This window comes from Rhamphochromis sp. 'chilingali' (genome assembly GCF_963969265.1).
Source record: "Rhamphochromis sp. 'chilingali' genome assembly, chromosome: 2".
NCBI classification, from domain to species: domain Eukaryota; kingdom Metazoa; phylum Chordata; class Actinopteri; order Cichliformes; family Cichlidae; genus Rhamphochromis; species Rhamphochromis sp. 'chilingali'.
The window spans coordinates 8,813,021-8,836,172 of record NC_137930.1 but is presented as its reverse complement, the minus strand read 5'-3'; the positions used below and the strand labels follow the sequence as shown (position 1 = coordinate 8,836,172).

At 39.6% G+C, this 23,152-nt stretch overlaps 3 protein-coding genes across 4 annotated transcripts; 1 reads left to right on the top strand and 2 right to left on the bottom strand.

Moving 5' to 3' along the window:
• Positions 1-2,249: 2,249 nt before the first annotated feature.
• Positions 2,250-3,770, bottom strand: LOC308392595 (lamin-B1.S-like; the record flags this gene model as incomplete). Its single annotated transcript, XM_080875669.1, has 3 exons — positions 3,662-3,770; positions 2,583-2,803; positions 2,250-2,493 (listed from the first exon to the last, which is right to left on the bottom strand). The coding sequence occupies exons 1-3, from the start codon at positions 3,758-3,760 to the stop codon at positions 2,250-2,252; spliced, it is 564 nt and encodes a 187-aa protein (XP_080731795.1). The 5' UTR covers positions 3,761-3,770.
• Positions 3,771-7,101: 3,331 nt separating this feature from the next.
• On the top strand, positions 7,102-16,669 carry nadk2 (NAD kinase 2, mitochondrial). 2 transcript variants are annotated; one of them, XM_080874167.1, is made up of 12 exons: positions 7,102-7,885; positions 7,978-8,066; positions 8,153-8,241; positions 8,487-8,568; positions 9,897-9,980; positions 10,870-11,009; positions 11,166-11,259; positions 11,447-11,542; positions 12,196-12,251; positions 15,032-15,085; positions 15,166-15,289; positions 15,396-16,669. In XM_080874167.1, the coding sequence occupies exons 1-12, from the start codon at positions 7,664-7,666 to the stop codon at positions 15,532-15,534; spliced, it is 1,269 nt and encodes a 422-aa protein (XP_080730293.1). In that variant the 5' UTR covers positions 7,102-7,663; the 3' UTR covers positions 15,535-16,669. The 2 variants fall into 2 exon arrangements, with proteins under 2 accessions (XP_080730293.1, XP_080730292.1); XM_080874166.1 differs by having other exon boundaries at positions 11,399-11,542.
• A 145-nt stretch (positions 16,670-16,814) lies between these two features.
• Positions 16,815-22,765, bottom strand: skp2 (S-phase kinase-associated protein 2, E3 ubiquitin protein ligase). Its single transcript, XM_080874168.1, has 10 exons — positions 22,631-22,765; positions 21,814-22,052; positions 21,614-21,725; positions 21,027-21,170; positions 20,693-20,827; positions 20,283-20,381; positions 20,065-20,192; positions 19,758-19,809; positions 19,488-19,595; positions 16,815-19,033 (listed from the first exon to the last, which is right to left on the bottom strand). Exons 1-10 carry the CDS (start codon positions 22,642-22,644, stop codon positions 18,814-18,816), a joined length of 1,251 nt encoding a protein of 416 aa, XP_080730294.1. The 5' UTR covers positions 22,645-22,765; the 3' UTR covers positions 16,815-18,813.
• Positions 22,766-23,152: the final 387 nt, after the last annotated feature.

Below are 23,152 nucleotides of genomic sequence, written 5' to 3'. Positions count from 1 at the left end.
CATCTGAAACTAATAAATATATGTACAATATATAATAGTATATGCATTTCTGGATGTGTATACTAAATATTTTTCTACGTGTGTGTGTGTGTGTGTGTGTGTGTGTGTGTGTACACATATTTTACAAATTAAATAGAGTAAACAATAAATAAAATATATAAAAATATACAGAGTTGAGACATGTTGAGACACTCTCGATTTTTGAGAAAATTAAAGGATTTTAAGTGTGCCTTATAGTGTGGAAAATACATTATACAGAAGAAAAGAATATATCGTGATATATATCGTTACCGCACATGCTTCAAATTATATGCGATATGAATTTTAGGCCATATCGCCCAGCCCTAATTTCAAGCATCCGTACGAACCCTGTATACGCTATTGTTTGTTTTGTGGTGTTGCAAAATAAACTGTTTATGGCAATATTTTTTTCATGGTTTTGATGGTCACTGTAGTTGCTATTTTATTTCTTAAAGTTCTCTCCTTCTCTTATACTTATAATAACCATACTATGGACGGACAAGCGACTGTTTTTACGCGTACTTTCGTTACCAACAATGACGGTAAAACCATTGTATGGCTCCACCATCCGCTTGTTTATTTTCCACATAAACCTTTCACAATAAAGCTCAAGTTTCTGTTGAGACTTTTCAAAATAAACTGAAATGATATATATTATTCTCAAACATAAAATTTCAGAATATGCAGCAAACAAATGACCTCAAATAAAAACATCAAGTAACTATAAAATGGCGCTTACAGTCACCATGCAGATGAAGGCACAGAGAATACCAGCATGGCCAGCAAGGATGAGGCAGAACCAGCTAGCTCCAAGCAGAAGGACCAGTCAAAACAAGTCGAGGACCTTGTTGTTAAACCAGGCGCTACCTCTGTAGCATGGACATGGTTTGGTCATGAAAAGTCTGACACGGCCCAGAAAACTGTACTATGCAAATTATGCCACAAACTGGTCCCCACCACCACTCAAACACGACAAACTTCTTTAACCACCATTTTAACCACCACTTCTTTAACATGTAATGTATTTACATTACATTAATGTATTTAAAAAACATCGCATGAGAAAGTGTGTCCACCTTCTCATGTAATGTTTTTTAATTATTTTTGCTACTTTTTACATTGTATATACATACTGAAGACATCAAATATTGAATTGAATAAAAATAAAATTGAATTGAAATATATACAGACAAATGTAAGTTCGGGAATAAATTTATTGAGATATATACCCATAGCATGCAAAATATCACACAGAAAGTACTTTAAATATTTTTAAAAAACAGTTAAAGTGATGCTTTTTCATAATCAAAAACTTACATACAATCACAATTAAGTCATCTGTGTATACAGTGGCATTTGTATACACAACACACTAATTCACAGAAATGAGTCATACTGTTTAAAAATGCAAGCTTTTGCTTTCAGTGAATGTTCATAGTGTCTTAGATCCAATCATTTACCACCCAGTACTAACACAGAAGTGACTAAAGTCAGTTTTCATTCTATACGAAAAGAGTTGTAACAGTTGCAACACACTGCCCTTACTTCCTTATTAACAATCAATATATATTCATCAACAATCATGTAGTTCGGGGCAACTAAGATCCTTTGATTCCCTGTTTTAGTTTAACAGGATGATATAGAACCTTTACAGCTTACCAGACCAGAAAAAAATGAACCACTTGTGGCTTTTCTGTAACTGTAAAAAAGTCAACAAAAATAAAATGACACGAAAAGAGAAAATGTTAAGATTTAAATACAGATTCAAGAAAGAAAGTTCAGAAATACAGTTCTGTTTGATTTTTGGTTGTTCACATGAATACCTACAGAAAAACATTAATGCAGTTTTAACACACAGTTATGCATTTTTGCTGAAATTTACTACAAAAGATAGAAAAATAGTTTTTGTGTTACAGTTGGCAGCAGAGTGGATGGGCTCAGAGATGATAGTAATGAGGAGTGGTTGGTGCAGCCAAGTCACATGATTAAGCAGGCTGTCTTGGCGGTGTGAGGCGCTCTCTGCGAAATCAACCAAATCTATAATCAAACTGTTTTATAGCACACATCGGAAACATTCATTTTTTCAAAAACTTGTATTTTGTTAAACTGTACCAAATCCCAACAAGTGTGACCCAGAATACTAGACTTGTCACATACATAGTTTTAGTTTGAAAGTCTGATACACAAAAATTATTCTAGAAATCCACATACATTTGAAGTGACATGAATCATGTCAAACTTGCCTCAGTTCCACTGTTTTGAAGGCAGATGAATTTGCCACCTCTGTCAATCTCGTCAGTATAGATGGGTCCTGTGGCTGAGGCAGTGTGCACTTTTGACATTGAGCTGCTGGCGTTTTGTTCCCCTATGTCAACACGCTTCCGCTTTCCCTGAGTGGTGCACACACTTCCACTGCTGGATGAGCCTCGAGACATGGTTTCATGAGATGAAGGACTTTGAGACAGCTTTAGCCTAAAGAAAAGCAAAGTTAAAGAGTTCTGCGTTATCAAAGCTTTTCAGAAGGGATGTCAAAAGATGAGCCAAAATTTTTGTTTCCTCACCTTTCTTCTTCTCCTTCCAGAAGCTTACGATAGATGTTTATCTCCATGTCCAGGGCAAGTTTAACATCAAACAACTCCTCATGCTCATGAAGTTGCTGCTGCATCTTTGCTTGGATCTCAGCCACCTCACGTTCTTTGTCTGCTAGCATTTTGCGGCTCGTATTTTTTTCCTTTACCAATGCTGCCTCCAGCTCTGCTATACGTTCACGCCAACCATGAGTCTCAATATTTGCAAAGAAGACAGAGGTGAACAAGCAAGTCCACAGTGTCATTCAGCAGTGCTTTAATTTTGTTAGCTTTGTGATCTGCGTGACAGCATTGTTCAAATGTATTTGGTAAATTTTTCTTTAGGATTTAGGTTAATACTAATCAGTATTGAAATGTAAGTAAGTTAGGATGTTGGGGTTTTTTGTTTTTTTTTACTTTAACTTTAAACACAGGTAGTTTTGTAGAGCCAGATTCTTTGGCATGTAAGTTATATTTTGGCATCATTTTTTTTCATGACATCTTAAAAATGTCATAGGATTGGATGGGCTACAGTAAAAAATAGAGTTCTGACATGATCAGTATTTATGTCTCTAAACTTCTGCAGCTATTATGTCAATGTATAGAAGACAGTTGTAAAAACTCATACTGATAGCTATCGAGACAGTCATTATATGACATCAATCTTCTAAATTAAGAAACATTGAGGCAAACACCTATTGCTCTACAAGTCTATACATTCTTGCGACATTGGAATATGTATTATTGTATTGAAATTGTAAATGAAGAGCATTAAAAAAATCTCTCTGAATATCATATCAAAGTTTCATCTATTAATAGCTTCCTGAATTCTCTTTCCCTACTCATGCATGCACTTAACTCAGGGTGAGCATATGTAGAACACTACTCTGATCATCCCTTATGGAACTGCAAACTCACCATCAATGTTAATCAGCTCAGTTTATTTCTAAACTCAGATCATTTAACATCCTTCCTGTAATGGAACCATGGTCTGTACTCACACTTAGAACTAAGAAACACAGGCATTTTGGCTGACAGAAATTAAAGCCTTATACGTAAGATAAAAAGCCAACCTCCTTCTGCAGATCAACTAGCTGCGCAGTGAGGCTCTCGATCGTAAGGGCAGACTCTCTGAGCTCCCCCTGAGCCATGTTGGCTGATGCGTCTTTCATCTATGATAAGCGATGCAGATCTTCTGGCTGGAGACAAATATACAAACAGCAACAGTTTCACACCCTGAAAGAGGAACTAAGTGCCGTCAGTGACTTCCTGACATACAGGAAGTTATGTTTACAGTTCTCTTCGCTTTCGTATGGGTGCTACTTTAACATGTTACTTTCTCTGCATGAGCAGACTTCAGCTGGTATCAACATACCGCATTCTGCAGTATATTGTCAATAACTGTTTAACATTCTGGTGTCTACAGCAGATTGCATTCAGTTGATTTCATCTTCAGATCTTAAGATTTTAATTAATCAGACACAAATTTTCTACTAAAGTAAAATACTACATTTAAAAAGCCCTTAGAAAAGACACCAAATAAGAACAAACATTGTTGTAACTGTACATAAAGAGCCTGATGTAACCGGATAGTCCAGTAGATTCCTTCACGCAACAGCTTGCATGATAGCTAATATACAGGACAACAGCTTCAAGCACAGCTTAATAGTGATTGTAGTAAGCAAATCTCAGTTTCAACTGTGAAGGGAAGACTTCAAGCTTGACAGGACGAGTTGCAGCTAGAAAGCCATTGCTAAGACGTCAGAATAAGACAGATAAGCTTGCCTGGGCCATGTACCACCACCAGTGGACTTCTGAAGACTGAATCAAAATTTGAAATCTTCAGTTCATCACACAGGATCTTTGTACAGCATAGAGTAGGCGAAAGGATGGTTCCACAGTGTGTGGCGTCAAATGTCAAACATGGAGGTTTAATGTCTCTAAATCGATTCCATGATTTGTTTGTTTTTTTTACTCCAATTGCTTATTTGTACTATGCTTTCATTTCAGAGTGAAATGAGACAAACTGCATAATTTTCAATAAAAATTTGGAAATATTGGGGTGTTCTAAAACTTAAAACCCCAATATCAAATAATACCATGTTCTAGCTATAAAAAAATTAAATTAAAAAAGAGAATAATTATAGTCATTATTATCTACTTTTTAAGTCTGAATCTTATTGTCTTAGTCTAAATTTGTTATAGTATTACAGAAATAATTGTTTTGTTATGGAGAATGTATACACTTTTACCTCGGTTACCTTTACTAATCAATTTGAGTTCATCTTCCAGTGCTGACAGAAGACTAACTGCTTGGTGCCATTCTTGTGCTTCTGTAGACTGCAAGAAGAAGCAGAGTCCTCAAGTTTTTTACTTAGTGATTTCGAAATCATTTGTACTCTGGGGCTTGGGGGCTTCAGTCATGTGTAGCTGGTAGGGTGTAGATATGATATAATATGATGTTGCTGTCGATGAGTAGTTATATGCTTTATGTGTTTTTGTGCATTCAGGTTCATTTAAAGAATGATCGTAATAGATCATTAGAGTTAAAGGAACATCACATCGTGGACCCCACCCAGCAGGGTCATATCTTCTCTGAGCGTCGCATCATAATGGAGGTCCACAGTCCATTTACTATCCGGTCAGACTGACCTTTCATAGTGTATGAATTATTCTGATGCAATTCAAAATGTGCTACGCTGTTTCAGAACATCAAAATTATTCTCAAAATGATCAATAATATTTTTTTTCTTGATGTCGCAATCATACCCCTTCGTAGAGTGAGACAGGCGATCTATGTTGTCTGTGAACAATCAATGAACAGAGGGCTTGGCTTACTAGAACAACTGACATCACCTACAGTGCTGTTTTGAGATCCCCCACTCATATCTGGCATCAAGTGATCTCAATCTATAGACCAGATAAGATGCTTATCATTATACAAAATTATACAGAACAATTATACAAAAATTATACATTATACAAATGTGTAAAACAAAATTTTAGTCCACTCTCAAGATCCAATTGAATTCAATTCAGTTTTATTTTTTATAAAAAAATTAATGGTTTTTATCCTGTGAAAAGTGCTATATAAATAAATTGATTAGATTTGACTATTTATGCAGCAGCAAATCACAACAACTGTCACCTCAAGGTGCTTTATATTGTAAGGTAGACCCTGCAATAATACATACAGAGAAAAACCCAACAATCATATGACCCCGTATGAGCAAGCACTTTAGCAACAGTGGAAGGAAAAACTCCCTTTTAACAGGAAGAAACATCCGGAAGAACCAGGCTCAGGGAGGGGCGGCCATCTGCCGCAAACAGTTGGGGTGAGAGAAGGAAGCAGGACAAAATGCATGCAGTGGAAGACAGCCAGAGATTGATAACAAGTGTGATTCAGTACAGAGAGGTAACAAAGTGAGTGATAAAGGTGACTGACAAAGAAATACTCAGTGCATCATGGGAATCCCCCAGCAGCCTATTGCAGCATTACTAAGGGTAGCCCAAAGTTTTAAGCCTAATCTTAAAAGTAGAGATAGTGTCTGTGTCCCGAATCAAACTGGAAGCTGGTTCATAGAAGAGGGACCTGAAAACTGAAGGCTCTCCCTCCCATTCTACTTTTAAATACTCTAGGAACAAGAAGCCTGCAGTGTGACGGCGAAGTGCTCTAATGTGGTGATATGGTACTATAAGGTCATTAAGATAAGATGGGCCTAATTATTTAAGACCTTGTATGTGAGGAGCAGGATTTTGAATTAAATTCTGGATTTAACAGGGAGCTGAAGGGAAGCCAATACAGGAGAAATATGCTCTTTCTTTCCAGTCCCTGTCACTACTCTTGCTGTAGCATTTTGGGTCAACTCAAGGCTTTTCAGTGAGTTTTTAGGACCTCCTGATAATAATGAATTACACTAGTCCAGCCTAGAAGTAATAAATGCATAAATGATTTTTTTTTTTTAGCGTCACTCTGATTCTAGAGATATTGTGCAAATGTAAGAAAGCAGTCAATCAATTTTTGGCAAATACAGGAAATCAGTTTTTGTCAGCCGATCACTTTTTGGCACAACACCCGGTCGTGCACGTCTTGATTTCTGCTTCAAGGCACTGCAGCGCGTCGCATGTGGGTGAGAGCCCCTCTCCCCTGTCTGTCTGACCGAAAAGTGTACGAAGACGGACAATTTTGGGGGACCATAAATCCTGCAGATTAAGCATTGACCATTGGTCATTTTCAGTACTCACAATTAATTGCCCAATCAAATTACTAAACATAATTACATATTGACATAATTAGAGAGAGATTATAGTCAAATAAATAGCTGCTTTGACAATGAGCCACTGCTGGTAGCTAGAGTGTGTGTCTGTTCTGTTTGGACTGATCATTCATGCTGGGGCGCTTACACCAAGAAATCCGTTTGTTTGTTTTTTGTCCCAGGGCAGACCCGCCTCCAGCTGGACCAAGGCCCTTCGACCAGCCAATGAGATGCTACGTTACGTACGCACGCACGCACGTACAGCCTGAGTACGTTCCCGGTTGCATGGTTTGTGCTTCCACTGTTTTCTATGTTGTCGCGTATTATTCACTTTCTTATGGGTGTTATCTCGTGTTTAAGGAGCTTTGGAGCGTAGCACGGCTTGACTGTGGCGTGCGACAACAGTTAGCCCAGTGAAAAAGATGTGATAGGCAGACAGGCTAACGACTTGTGAACAAGCTGCTAGCTACTTTTAGCTTGTTAAGCTCAGCTGGAAAAGTCCGGTTCTGCCAAATATGGTTAGAAGAATCACTAGTTAGCAGCAAGGTTACTGCTGTTCTTGGCGTTTTAGTGCTGTTCTGAGGAGATACTTTACTCGGACAGTTAAATCTTAACGTCTTCATCTTGCAACACGGAGCGAGCGTGGTGGTGACCGTCCTTGACAGCTGTGTGCGCGTGGATCTCACTTGACTGTGAAACATCTGTCGAGTACTGACAGGAGTCAGTATGTGCGCTCCCTAACAGCTGCACTACGCAGGACCCTGAGTAACTCTAACCGGACCTTTGTGAAGTTTTTGGTTGTAGGTTCATTTAATAAGGATGGCTCGCCGTTCGGTGCTGTGCCACGGGAGTCGAGCCATCAGCCTGCTGTATGGAAACACTCTTCGCCCCCTCCACGCTTCACTGTGCAGCGCATCACCACAACCGAAAGCTGGGTTCAAACCAGAAAAGGTAGCAGTGGTCACAAAGACTACGCGGTATGAGTTTGAACAGCAGCGGTATCGCTATGCAGGAGTTTCTGAAGAAGATCTAAAGCAGTTGGTAAGACTGCATTCATGTGACTACCACAAAGCAAACACGCCACTTTACATTCTACCCTTCACCCAGTGTTTTACTTAATCTGTGTTCTACAGCTTGCTATGAAGGGCTCCAGCTACAATGGCCTTCTGGAAAGACACAACATCCACACTAGCAACGTGGAGCACATTGTGAAGAGCCTGCAGTAAGATACCGTCCAACAGCAATGTTTCTTAGAGAAATGGGAAGTGCTTGCAGCTGGGACTCTCTTTGTATTCTGTTTGTTTTCAGGAGAGAAGGCATTACTGTACAAGTGGTAAAAAGAGGAGAATACAATGAAGATGTAGTGCGGTGGGCAGATACCATTATCTCTGCTGGAGGTAGGAATATTTTGTCATCCTAGGTATCATTTGTACAACAAAGCTGTCTGCTTGGGACAGTAATTCATTGTAAATGTAGAACATCAATAATATATGGCTTATATGGTCATTACCAGTATATATTCTGTTAATGTAATAACCACAGAATAAAAGGTTCTTCCTTGTCTTTCACTCTCTTTGTTCTTTAACAAAATCCAAGTTCAGTAACTGGAATTGTGTGGGGGTTTTTTGTTTTTGTTTATTAGGTGATGGAACAATGCTACTTGTGGCCAGTAAGGTTTTTAGCAAAGACAAACCAGTCGTTGGAGTTAACACAGACCCTGAAAGGTAAAGCACAGAACAGACCATTGTTGGATATGAATTGTATTGTTAAATTAAAGTGGACCTATTATGTTAGTGTACAACTCCATATTTTTGTTGTTGGGCTAGTTCTGCATAGAGCTGGGCAATGTAGACCAAATTATTATCACTATTAATGTTTTTTTTCTATATTAAACAATTTTGGTAATTATTGATATAGATGTAGGTACATGTTAGTATTCTAAGCTAGCTGTTTGTTTTAATACAAATTGAAAGTTGAAGAAAAAGTATTAATAACTAATAGGCTACAATTACCTGAAACATGGGGAAATTACTGGTTTACATGCATTAAAAAATACAATTAACTCAAATTAACTGGCAGTATAACACTGTGCTGTACTGTTTAACAGTGCAGGCATAAAAAAATGTAAATAGAATGTAAATGTAAATAGAAATAGAAACTAATGTATTGTATCTGAATAATTGCACCTGTACCTCCAATTAATAAGACTAGCCTGTTCACAGTTTGAAGTTTAATAGACATTCTTTTGCATATTTTTGAAAGTAATAAAAGAGGTGTGTCATTTTACTGAACTTTGTCAGGACCTGTCGGCGCTGTGTCTTTTTTAACCTGTCCATCTGCGCTCAGTCTAAATGGAGGAAACGACTTCTGCACTTTTGCCTTTTTGCGACCTGTATTATCTCTTCCTGAGCAGCTGGCTTTTTGGTATTACTTGTTGGGTATTATAGCCACGTTAACCTGTTGAACCCCATTGCCCCTGGTACCAGGGTTGAGAGGGAGAACATCTATTGGCCCGATAAGCCATGTGTATTGATTGAATTTATCATTGTCATCAACATTTTTAAAATAGCGTGATCGTTTTGTCCTCCAGCACTAGTGCTGCATGGTCTGGAGACGATCTTTATCGTTATGCTGGACCTTCATCCGCCCCTTTAGTTCATCCTCTGTCTTACATGTATTGGGGCTCTTCACTGTCGCAGAGCCAGAAGAAGGGAAAACTGTCTGAAAATGAGTATTTAGAACAGCCATGAATTTTTTAGCTCGCAATAATTATTTGCAAGTACACTGACTTCATTCTTTGAAATTTTGGCCACATCCACTGTTGGAACAGTGTGTATATATACACAACAGAAAGTAAATGTAAAGCATAGTAAGCCCACAATAATAAAGACTGTGTGTTTTATTGAAAAACTCAATAAGTCATTAATGTAAATTTCTCAGTGCAGTGGTGTGTAAGTATTTAAATAAGTTGAATTTTTCATGGGATTAAGCCAGCCGATTGCTGGTTAACATTTCCAGGTGAGTATATTGAAGTTTTGTCTTTCTACTGAAGGTCAGAAGGTCATCTGTGCCTGCCTGTGCGATACACTCGTGCCTTCCCAGAGGCACTGGAGAAGCTGTGCCGTGGTGAGTTCAGGTGTGTATTTTTATCTACAAATGCTGACTGCTCTCACGCCTTCCTCAATGTTAGCAGCTTTTTCTGGCTCAGTAGTGACAATCTACAGTTATGGTCCATAAGTATTTGGACAGGGGCTGAATTTTTGCAGTTTTGCCTCTGTGCACAACCACAGTTGCTTTTAAATCAGGTAACTTACCAATGGAAATGGGGGAATGTGTATGAAATGTGTAGTTAAACAGTTAATGCAATACCTTTTGTTAAAGTGTAAAGTACCTTGAGTTAAAGTGAAAACTCTGCACTTTAATAACATGTTTGATTTAAAATGTACTGTGGTTCTGCGAGGTAAAAATGCAAAATTGTATCATTGTGTCTGTATTGAAGGCCCTGACAACTGCATTATGTTATTAACTAATACCAGTGGATTATTTTATGTTCAAAGTTGTACAGAAAATAGTCCATAACTCTTTGCTGCTGGCTACAGCGTACTGAACACCATGGAGTTGTTGACATGTCATTAGCTTAGAGTTCAGGAGTTTAAATCTGTATGTCTGGGGAAAAGTCACATGATGTCTAACACCCCAAAGCTGTGTCGTCAAACTCAGTCGGATATCCTAAATCCATTTACACTGTCCTGCTACTAGAGTTCACTGCTGCCCACTGTCAAGAGTTTTGGTAAAAGTGTCCAGTAAAAATGAATATGGTGATATTTGGGATGCTGTCTTAGTGTCACCGTTTTATTTCCTCAGATTCTGTAGTTATGTTTCAAAGTAGACCTCCTCTTCTCATAAAAGTGGTTTAAAGAGGATTCGGAGACAAATATAGAAAATGGAGAAATGGCGCAGACACAAGGCTAACGCCTCTTGAGACTGCAGATCTCGTCCCCTTACATTTCCCTGGCTGTCTTCAGGTGGCTGTGGCGTCAGAGGATCCGTCTGCACTTAGAGGGAACAGGAATAAATCCCAATCCAGTGGACCTCCACGAACAGCAGCTCAGCCTGGAGCAGCACAACCAAGCTCACCGCTTCACCTCCATGGACAACTTAAACAGTACGACCCACTCAGCATGCTTGTCTGATCCAGTCTCTTTTCTCCAGTGTCAATCAATCCTGAGTTTGTGCAAACATGGCGTGAGATTGGAGTTATATTGATGTTTTCTTGATTTCTTTCCCTGCGTCCTTTTCCCAATTCAATTACTCTTTCTAGGGACAGGAACACTACATGAGACCTTCCACAAGCCTAGCCTTCTCCCTGTTAGAAGCTTAAATGAAATCTTCATTGGAGAATCTCTGTCTTCCAGGTACCTTAATCACGGAAACAGATTCTTACTCCCATCTAAGCATGTTTGCATATTGTAATTTTCATAAATCCTCAGTCCCTTCACTGGCATGCTGCATGCTTTTCCAGCACTCATCAGGAAAAATCTCTGTCCACCACAGGGTGAAGTTAAAATCCTTCAAACCCCATGTTAACCTCTTGCTCCATAGGGCTTCCTACTACGAGATCTCCGTGGATGATGGCCCATGGGAAAAACAAAAGAGTTCTGGACTGAACATATGCACAGGAACAGGATCCAAAGCCTGGTACACAAAACAACTTTAAATGTTTAAAAAAGTAGTTCCTAATCACCTTCCTGCACCAGGAATAGCTCTTCCTGCACCATTTAAAGCTTTGATGCTTGAGTCAGGTGCAAATGAACCTCATAGGTTCATAGTCTCTTCACATAAGTGAGCAAATTCTTACTGGACTGTAAAAAGTGTGATGTGATGGGAAAAGTTTCAAGTCACTGGAAAAACCTAGGTTGTAACATCTGTATGAGCACAGCTGCACAGTAATAATAGCCAGTGGGCCTTTATCACGTTGTGTGGATCAACCAAACTTAAGTAAATTTCTCTTAGTTGGCTCCAAACACTTGATTCATTTTTGGTTGGTCCATGAAGAGCTTTTAATATTCAGATTAATATTATTAAACTTCACCTAACACTGAAAGGAGATGCAGGCAAGACTTAAACACACACAGATAGATATAAAATTTATATTGGCCCAGCTGTGATTTACTACTAAAAATGCTGATTCTTTACTTAGACATTGTTTTATTTTTGTCACGTTTTATTTTTCCTATAAATTATGAAAGCCATTGATGTAAAGCATGATATTGCCTTACAAATAAGAATGAAAAGAATCGTGTCTTTACACTTGTCAGCTCCCTCACAAGCTTCTCTCTTGTGCTCCACAGGTCATACAACATCAATAAACTTGCTGAACAAGCAGTGGAAGAAGTTCTAAAAATTGGTACGTACTGTACATGTGCAAATTTTGAGGTGCAAGACCCGCAGATATAGGGATGGGTATTGATAAGATTTTCACGATTCCGATTCCACTTTCGATTCTGTTTAACGATTCGATTCTTTATCGATTCTCTTATCGATTCTTTTTAAAAAGGAAAACACTAAGGTCGATTAGCTTAGAACTTTGTTTTTTATCTTCTCTTTGAACAAGATAGAAATTTAGGAGTAGCATGGCCTTACAAACCCAACAGTGAGATCTTAAGAGATCCAGCCTATGGCTCTTCAATGTGGTGTCACAAGGTCCCTGGGGAAAAAAATTGTAAATGTAAAATAATAAAATAAATATTCTTCTGTAGCAATAACAAAGTATAACATAAATTATTCTGTAGCAATTACACAAGAATATCCAGTAATGTCCCTGCCTACAATTAAACACATTCACTTACCGAAAATCGGGGACATCTGCTGTGGCAAATGGGTGCAAGCCTTTTACCACAAACTTAGTCACTGCTCGGTGACATTCGTCTATCCTGGCCTGAAAGGAGACGCTAACGGTAGACTGCAGTGAGAACTGCCAGCATCTGAGCCAGACTCTGTCTGTCTCTCTCATCATGGTCACCTAAATGCACAGTAATGGCCGGTTTTGTAATAAGGCAGAACGCGCTAACATAATATGCACTGTTAGTTGATTATTTACCTGCCGCATTAACGGGAGAGGACGTGCAAACGTTACCGCTGCTGCTGGGTTGAGATTCACGAGTCAAGCGGCATTAAAAACACGACATTCATTTAAGGTTATCATGTGTTTTGTGAGCAAATGCTTTTGCATATTCGTAGTGTTTCCTCCCTTAAATGAAATATCTACTTTGCAAGTATTGCAAGTTGCCCTGTTGTCATCCGTTCTCGTAAAGTATAATCAAACTTTTGAGTGTTTGAGGCGCTTAGGCGCCGTGTTTCCTGCCAGGTAAATGACGCTCCGCAACGTGGTGACGTCATTCGGGGCGACTGGAATCGATAAGGGAATCGTTTGCAAAAATGGCAAACAATTCCAAGGAATTGAAACAGTGGGAACTGGTTCTTAACAAGAACCGGTTTTCGATACCCATCCCTACGCAGATATCATCATAACTTTGCAGAGTAGCAGGCAGAGACTTGCAAGATGTGTCTGTCTTAATGTTCCTTATCAGCAAATGCAGCAAAATAGTAACACCTAAACTCTCAAGAAGAATGAGTAGTTCCATTTGCCTGGTTGTCAATCTAAACAATTTGTGTATATTTGAAAAAGAAAAAGACCACTTTCTTTATTTGCCCGATGCAGCCGCTCTCTTACTCACTGTCAACCACTCGGTCTGAAGCCCTTCACCTCCTCAATTCAGCTATGGTTTCCCCACTGCTCTGACACACCCCAAAATTCACTGTGATGAATAAAACTGTAATGATATATTGATGATTTTTTAAAATTTATTTATCACAAACTGATTAAATATGAAGTTCAGATTTTATCTATTTATTTAGAGTTATATGATTTTTGTTTTTTAATGACCCCTTGGCAGTTCTGCTGCTAAAGCCACCCTTCCCTTTAACCATCTTTTTCTGAATAGTTGACCCTTGTAAGCAGGAGCTTTAAACAGCAGGTGGGTGTAACATTACCCAGAGCTGTGTGCCTGAGGTAAACATACTGCACATTCTAGTGTCAAACAGATCCATACATACTAAATTGTCTGGAGTTTTTAGGGCTAAACCACATACACTTACCTCATAACTTAAAGCTGTGGACAGGGGTAACACTGAGTATCCACCCAAGGTTATTATTATTGTTAACTAAGATAAAAACTAAAACTAAAAATGGAAAATAAAAACTAGACTGACGCTAAAACCAACTGAAATGATGTTGTTAAAGGAAAGAGCCTCAGTTTTAGTATGTGTTAGTCTGGTAAAGATTCTATTGGTACTTGCCTGCCTACAAGAAATGTTGCCTCTGACTCTCCACTTCATAGAATAATAATTTAAAAGACACTGAAACAAATAAAACTAAACATTCCACTCTGGAGCTGACTGAAACTAAATTCAATTAAAAGCAATAAAATATGAAAATGAAAAACTCTAATAACTCTGGTGTCCACCACTGGAACAGCATTCATGACAGAAAATAAGGGGAGGTACAAAAGGTCCACTTTCCACCAGCATGTGGATTAAGAGGGGAGAAAAAGAATAAAACCTGGTATTATTTTATTAGTAATCCTGAGGACCTTTCACTTAAACCAGCGTTCCCCAACCTTTTTTGCGCCGCGGACCAGTTTATGCCCGACAATATTTTCACGGACCGGCCTTTAAGGTGTCGCGGATAAATACAACAAAATAAAACTAGTACCAGTACCGAAAAAAGAAGATTTATTCATAACACACGTGAAAAGACCCAGGAAAACTGAGTTAACGATAAAAGCGATAACAAAACAACGCTGAAAACCGATAAAAACCCTGAAAACCATACATTTCACACCTGAGCCGCAACTCTCGCGGCCCGGTACCAAACGACTCACGGACCGGCCCGGGGGTTAGGGACCGCTGACTTAAACTGTAACACACCCAGTAAGGTTAATGCTAAACTTCCCAAATTTTCAAAACAAAAGTTAACAAACTGCAGTGATCCCACTTACCTGGAATCCAAAATGTATTAGATAATATTTGGCCTCTATTGTACTGTTCTGGAACTGTAGATTGTAACTGGTCCTTGCATGCATAAAACCCAATTTGTTTCCTAAATGCCTTTTTATTTTCTTCCAGGGAAATCCCAGTCAGGTCTGGATATCCCCCTTAACCAAGAATTAATTGAAAAAGGTGAGCTCCTATTTCTCTTGTCATTATTGTTGTGTAGTTTTATAGCCTTTTTTATCTTGCTCTTGCACCTGTGTGATCAGTTACAGAGGAATACAACAAGTCTCTGGTGTTCAGCCCAGATGACAGCCGTTTGTTCTACAGCGTCAGGGAGCCCATCGTGAACAGGGTCTTCTCCAGCAGTCGACAGAGAGGCTTTGCCACAAAGTCAGTGGTGATCACCAGTCTCAGGCAGAGCACAACGTCGATGAGTCTGTGTTGTAACTGAAGCCTTTGATCGTTTTGTTTTTTTTTCCTTCTTTTCTGCCTTCAGGTTGTGTGTCCGCTCCCGCTGTTGGGATGCTTGCATGGTGGTGGATGGTGGGACTTCCTTTGAATTCAACGATGGTGCTATCGCTACAATCAGCATGAGCGAGGAGGACCAGCTCCGGACTGTTGTGTTAGAAAACTGAGACAAGTCTGAATATCTCTCAAGCTAACAGTGTTCACAAGTGGATGTGTTCAAAGGGAAGTATTTGTCCTTTGCTTTTGTTTTATTATACATATTTTACAAACAAAACCCATTTACACTTTCTTTTCATTTTTAATATTTGTGTCAATATTCCAAGCTACAAAGATGATCCCTGTGGAAGCAAAGCCCCCTGCTGGTCAAACTGTGACAGGGTTTTTAAACACCCCACCAAAACAAAAGTTTAACACTCGACATATGTACTGATGGCACAACTAGCATGGAGTTCTTTTCTGTTCCTACAGACCACTCAAAGCACTCCATTTTAAATATATATCTATATATAACTGGATATGTTAAGTTATTATCAGCCAATACTATAAGCTAGCCAGCTGTCTTCAGTGGTGGATTAATCCACATTTCCTACTCATCCTACTATCTACTATCCTATAAATTGAGGGGGAAATAATCTACAGGATGTCTTGATGGTATTGAAAGAACATTCACTAATGCAAGTTTGTGGCCAACTGTGGGATATGCTACATCTGGCTTTGGTACAGTATTTGTTACCAGGAGACATTCTCTGTTGGTTTCAGGGCCTCGTTAACACTAGAGAAAAATCTAGATTCATCAGTCCTGTCCAAGCATATATTCAATTCCGCTGTAAGTTTTATAATTGTAAATGTATGCAGAGGACTTGAAGCACAGCGGCTTGCTGAGTAAAGATATTTTTGGAATATAGTGTCTATTTTTCCTAGCTGTCTGAGCCACACAGAACGGTAAGTTTTAGAGGAAAAAAAAAATGTAGTGCAGCAAAGAGAACTCCATGTTTAAAGGGTTGGGGTTTTTTTCTCTGGTAGAGTTAAAGGGGCTGTTTCTTGACACCTCCTAAGACAGGAAACAGTCTTGTCTGTGGTGGGCATGGCTAAAGTTATAGGTGAAATAGTATCTGATGGATACAAAGTTATTTTTAACCCAACAAATCTCTTGACTTGGAGCGTTCTTGCAAAAACCATGTTCTGTTTGAAAAGTTATCTGCAAAGTGTAACATGCACCATGCCAAAGGCAAGTTTCCCTATGGAAACACACTCTACTGGAATGTTTTGTTTTGGAACTCGATAAAGTGATATGAACTACAAGTGCTTCTGTGTGCTGCTTTTGTTCCCCCCCCCCATTAAGCTCATCTTATTACCTTCCTGTCTTCATTGTATCAAGCAGGTTGTTTTTCGTTGTGACTTCAGCAGGAAATTTATCATTTTTAATAATTAACAATTTGGAGGCTGAAATAATGGTCCAAATTGTGGGAGGAGTCATCCTTAATTTAAAAAAAAAAAAAAAAAAAAAAACCAGATTTGAGAAGTTGTCTGCTGGAAGAAATGCTAAAAACTATCCGTCTGCAGCAGCCTCCCTTGTCCTTGATACATTTGGTTATGCTCAGTGCATTTAATCATCTGCACAGTGTACCATTTTAGTCAGTCTGCTGTAACTGCACAAGAAAATCATCTGTCAGCACTGCAAGTATGTCACAGTTCATGCCATGCCCACAAATGTACACTGTAGACTTTTATTTATGTAGCGCTAAAACACAGCAACAGTCGCCTAAAGGCGCTTTATACTGTAAAGACCCTACAATATTACGGAGAAAACTGAAAACCCCAACGGTGGTTCCTTTCCCACTTTGACAGTGGGAAAGGAAAACTCTTTTAACAGGAAGAATCCTTTGACACTGTTTGGGGAGAGGCAGCAATTTGCTGAAACTGGTTGGGCTGAGGGAAAGTAAACCGAACCAGAGAGCAGAGTGGTTCGTAAGCACAGAGAGAGGGAAAGAAGAAATACTCAGTGCATCATGGGAAACAGCCGAGGCCTATTTGTTACTCATCCGAGTAACTTCTTCAGTCTCAGCTGAGTGCAGGTTTCCCCAACCTTATAAACTGCACATGTACTGTTGTAAATGTACCGTTTATATGGTTGGGGAAACCTGCAGTCAGTTGAGATTGAAGAAGTTACTCGGATGAGTGAGAAAACATTTCTCACATTGAAAACACGATCCAGATGAACAGAATGAACCTTTTGGGATCTCTAATAGGTCTTTTATGATTTTTCAGGGTTTTCAATTTATTCACATCTCTTCACTCCTGTCGGTTCATACAAGTAGCAATCGAATCCAAGTTTAGTACAAGAAATCTAAAATATCTGCTTACTTCTTCACTGTCCAAATACTTTTAAGCCTTAAAACTGGACAATGTATAACAACTCATTTCTCTACAGGAAAAGCAATAGTTTTTAAAACTTAAATCAAACTTAACATTTGAACATCATTATTGATCTAATAATCCACTGATGCTGCAGAGGCAAACATTACATAAACATGTGGCACAAACTGTACATTTCCTTATCTTAAGTTTCCTTAAGTTAAATAAATCCCACAGAAAAATTCAATAGCTTTTAGTTTAAAGTGGTTTATGAGAAAGGACGCGGAGGTGAAAATAAGTCATTCACATGTTCCCCTAGAGTTAAAGCTGACACGAGGGCAAACACAGCCACACTATTGAGCTACTTGGATTACTCCAAGCAACACAGATTATTTGGAAGTCCATAAAAGGTAGTCTCTTTAGCAACAATGTGTTGAGACAGATCCACATATATCAGTTGTCATTAAAACTGGTTCAATTAAAATCAAATGTTCTCTCATTCTTACAGCTGACACACACAAAACACTTTTACTGTTAAATATGTCGACAGCTGGAGGTAAGGATGCAACTGATAAATGTTGGATTACAAGTTAAAATTATTTGGACGAGTCAATATTTGACTTTTCTAAAATAGAAGAGGCCGTTTTAAAATCATTAAGCTTATCAAAAGATCTGTGATCATTTAGGCAGCACAGTAAATGCCTCCTTAACATACCTTCATTATGCATTTACTGATTTCCAGATATTAGTGAGCAAAACTGATACGAGTATTTAGCCAATTAAATCACTTTACCCCCTTTTAAACCATGCTCAATACATTTTTTAAATGAATTAACACATTATTAGAACCTAAAACAATGTAACGTTTCACTTCACAACCCTGACATTTCTTCACAAGCTTGCGTGCTCTGCATTTAAGAGCACACAAATGTGCAAGCAAGGCTAGAAAGCATATTCTTTAGCAGCAAACACTGAAACATTGTTCCATTACTGCACACCAGGTCAGACCCGAATGCATTGGAATTTTGCAGGACAAAACTCTCTGCGTTACAAACTAACTGGACTAAAGAAATAAGGAGGAGCCATGGTTGTTACAGTCCAAACCGCAGTCGACACTTCTTGTTCCACATGGTGCGGTCGCTGGTGAATCCAACAAACCTGCTGGCCGGTGTGGGCCGGGCGATGCTTGAAAAAGGTCTGGAGTTGATGCTCACATGAGGCATCTCCCTCTTCAGAGAGGGCAGCTGGCTATCTTGCACCAGCCCAAACACATCCAGCTGGCTCAGCACAGGGAACATTATACCCACGTCACTGCAATCACACCAGCTAAAGTATTAATCGTGATTTTCAGCTATTCAAATATGATTCTATATTCTTTTTAGAAAACTATAAATTAAATTTAACAGATTTTCCCCGTTTAGGCCCCAAATAAAATCTAGACCAGCATTTAGTTTTCAGTATTCACTCATGCAAACAAGTCCCAAATATAGAGCTCGAGGTTAGAGCAGAGTTTTTGTACTAATAAAATCAAACTGTAAATGAACACCACACCTAGCACTAGTTACCAAACAGACTAGTGCTGTAATCATCATCCGTGTACTTTACTAGTAACTTAGACAGTGCGTTTCCATCTGAATAATAATCACAAACAAACATCTACATACCTGTGGCAAAAAAATAAATAAATAAGCTAGAAGATCCGATCAGATGGGACACACTAACTAGCAGTGACATGGATGGAGGTGGGAGGCAGACAAAAACTTACGTGAGAGCAGCAAGGTGAATGTGATAACAGCGGCTCAGGGACAGATGCAGCAGGTGCTTGAGTTGACTGAGGACAGGTAAGCAGTCAGCTGTCAGCAGAGTGCTATCACTGCGACACAGAAACAGATTTTAAGCTGCAGTCATCTGTGGCCACAGTAAAGACATTTTTCCATCCATGACAATTTAATTTGCAATAGCAAATAAAACGAGACAACTTAAAGAAAAACCCCACAGTTAAATACCAAACATAGAACAATGACTAAACTTTTACCTCAAATCTAGAGTTTTAATCTGGCGGCATTTTTCCACCAACACCTTCACATCTAAAAATGAGAAATAACACAGACACACGTCAGAATGATGCAACTCAAACAATCTTTAAGATCTAGATCGATCTATATATAGTTTTCACAAACTACAGTAATTTCACTTCAGCACCCTCAGTGTTACCCTTCAAGCTGTCAAGTGAATCAAATTACTGTATCATTATGCAGCTTGTTCTGTGTTACATCATTCAGGACAAACCAGCTGTGTTTGTTAGTGTTGAAATCAGTGACTTGAAGATCTCCACCACTCACCATTTAGGGTGAGGCTCTCTCTGTAACCGCTGAGGTTGAGATGTGTAACACTGGAACTCAGATTATCAACCACGCTCTTTATGTGATTATTATCAAAGGTGCACCATGATAAGTTCAGCTGTTGTATACTGAAACACAAAATAATTGCATTAGTAAATCTGAGGCAGAGGAGAAACTTAAACTGTGGTTACAAAGTAAATAAGGACTGAGCAGCTGACCGGGAACAGGATTTAAGCATCCTAGTGAGCACAGGAGCAGAGAAGGCAGAGCAGCCGCTGAGGTTGAGCTCCTGTAGGCGGGTGTTCTTTGCCAGACAGCTGAGTAAAAGAGATTAACAAACACACAGTACAAATTTAAGGCTCAAACACATTCAGAAAATGCATTTACTGAGAGGAATTTAGTGTTTTGCCAGTTTACAATCAACAGTCACAGCACGACTTTTCCATCTCTGATGAGGCTCTACTACAAACAGCATCACTGACTTTTCAGACAAAGGCATGTTTCCCTGGACATCTGAAGTCAGGAAAAGCTCAGACATATTTTTGATAAGAGAAAAGCAGCTGCAAAGACCCTGGGAATCAGTGACATCCCTGCTGCTCTAATCAGTAGCAAATGGTTCAGATCTCACCTGATGATGGTGTCAGAGAGCTGCAGACCCTCCAGGCTCAGACATTCTAGCAGTCTGCAGCGACAGATGATGTCTTCCAGAGCCAACGTTGGTATGATTGAGCTTGACAGATCCATCTGAACCACCTGCAAAGAGCTGTATAATGGAAAAGAAAGAAAAGAGCATTTTTCTACTTAAGTGCCACAGAACTTAATACTTAGAGCTCTTTGGTGTGAAGGAAAATTAAATAGTTAGACATTAGATAGTTTTCATTAGATTTTCGCAGGCAAGGAAAACTCAGTAAGTCTTCCACTGAAGAAGAAAATCAGGACAGACCACGATAAATGTGACTAACCCTCTGCCTGTTAAGTGCAACTCTTCCACAAAGGAGCGAGGGCAGCGCAGTCTGCGGATGCCAGTCCTCAGCACCTGCTGCAGAGCCAGAGCCGTGTGGGTCATCCCCTCTAGATCCACACTGTGCCACAGAGACTCGTCAAACCTGTGATGAATGCACAAGCAAAGAGGTGTCATGGAGGCAAACCCCTACAGCAGCCTGCAGTAAATAACCTGCACACAGCAACCCGTTCTGTTAAATGTTAATGTGGGTTTCATTGTGTGTGTCATTGAGAATATCAAGCAGCACAAACTCGTTTGTCTACCAGTTTGTCAGAATTTAATACTTTCGAATGTGATGGTGTGCAAGTAGCTGTGACAGCTGTTTAATGGATGAACTAGGAGTAATCCTTTAATGAGGAATCCACAGGGCCACGGATTTCCATATTTTTGAATACTGTGATAAGCGTCACGAGATGTGAGAAAGAACCAGAGGCGTGGTTTGAAGTATGCAAACTCAATCTTTAGGATCCGCCCTGCACTTAAAAAAAAAAAATTAAGCGGGAAGAAGCAGGGCCAGAGATTTTGTTAATGATCATTATGACTCACGCCAAACGTTGCCAGCGCTTGCAAACTACAGATATTCTGACGAGGTCCTGCAGAGGAAGGCAGAAGAAAATCCTAAGAACAACCTCGTCTGGTAGTTGATCCCATGAAATGTCTGCAGAGGGAAAGAGAAAGGGAAAAAGGTTAAGTTGATCACAGGTGAAAGCCCTCATCTTAAACATCAGAAAAGCATCTGCTCCTACTTGGTGAGGAGTCTTTCCTCCTTGATCTCCTGCTAAGAACAAATTGATTGCTGTCATTCTCCTTCCCCTTGCTGAAGAGCCGCTGTTGCTTGCGCGGTGGTGTGAATTGCAGGATGAAATCTGTTGGGGTGCACTCAGTGTCCAGGCCCTCGCTAAGAATGCCTCTGGACTTGCTTTTCCTGGGCTGAGTCAGCATGGAGTCCTGCAGACTAAGGCAGGGACGATCCTGCAGTGGGACACTGTTGGAAGCAGAGGTTAATCAGACATGTGGGCATCGTTAAACAAGGCTTCATCATTACACAGACACCCCACAGAAAGGCTACTTAGCGGCCTAGCTTCCTCTAAAGAACCCCTCCGTGCCCGCCATATTGATGTAGCTACCAGCGGAGTGACCGCGCAAACTGACTGCAAGACCAAACGACAGACACTGTCTCCTGTCTTTCAGTACAGACACATGCAGGTGGTCCAGGACGTCCACTCCTGCCCTGCGGTTAGCTTACAGCGTGTACCCCGGGAAGAAAAGAGCCGCTGACAGGCGTGGAGGGAAAGCGCTGGGGAGAAAGCGCGCTATCGGTACAGTTTTACACTAACGACGCTGACAGTCTACCGAACACACAATTTCGCATAAAAACCGCCTTGTTCACACCACTTTAGAAATGGAAAGCACAGTTTTGAGTCGGGACAGTTAAACAGCACCAAGCTAGCCTTGGGATGGCGGCTCGTTCTCACATGTGCAACACATCTGACAGATAACTTATGCACCGCTATACCTCAAATATGTTTAGTAACAGAAAGTAAGAATCACTGAGGACGATACCTGTCGCCTGGCATTTCCTTTAACTCGAACCAAGTACGATCCTACACGAAAAGTGCAAGACTGCTTGGATTGCAGCCCTCCAACCGAGACTTTAAACTCGCCGCCAACACCGGGGCGCCCTCTTATAGTTACGTCACGGACGTGCCTGCACGTAGATCGCGATACGTCATACGCATTAGTGCTTTCGCCAGGTGGCAGTTTTTTGAGTTATGTTATGTTATGTGCCATATCATTGGCTTTAGAACGGGTGGTAGACAGATTTTCAGAAGTAATAATAGTGATTCATTGTCAGCATTGTTAAGCGTTGAAGAATCGTAGATTTTGTGTGTGAAAAAGCAAAAATATAGTAATAATGTGGACTCCCTGTTAGATTTGTGTTCTCATGAGTAAATATATTAATTTATTTTATGTTGTGAAAGAAGTTTTCTGATTGTCATTTTATTTTGAAAAGGATTTTATTTTGGTGATTATAGATTACTTCACTTCCTGTTCCTGTTGTTCCGAAGCGCGAACTGCTGAAGT

What these genes read in the sequence shown, in the direction of transcription:
- nadk2 (XM_080874166.1), top strand. Translation starts at nt 7,664, where the DNA reads ATGGCTCGCCGTTCGGTGCTGTGCCACGGGAGTCGAGCCATCAGCCTG. An exon ending in CTGTGCCGTGGTGAGTTCAG is followed by an intron (nt 9,981 to 10,869) that starts GTGTGTATTTTT and finishes GGCTGTCTTCAG; the next exon opens with GTGGCTGTGGCGTCAGAGGA. An exon ending in CCAAGAATTAATTGAAAAAG is followed by an intron (nt 15,086 to 15,165) that starts GTGAGCTCCTAT and finishes CTGTGTGATCAG; the next exon opens with TTACAGAGGAATACAACAAG.
- skp2 (XM_080874168.1), bottom strand. An exon ending in GAGGAAAGACTCCTCACCAA is followed by an intron (nt 21,726 to 21,813) that starts GTAGGAGCAGAT and finishes TTCCCTCTGCAG; the next exon opens with ACATTTCATGGGATCAACTA. An exon ending in CTCTCTGACACCATCATCAG is followed by an intron (nt 20,382 to 20,692) that starts GTGAGATCTGAA and finishes TCTTTTACTCAG; the next exon opens with CTGTCTGGCAAAGAACACCC.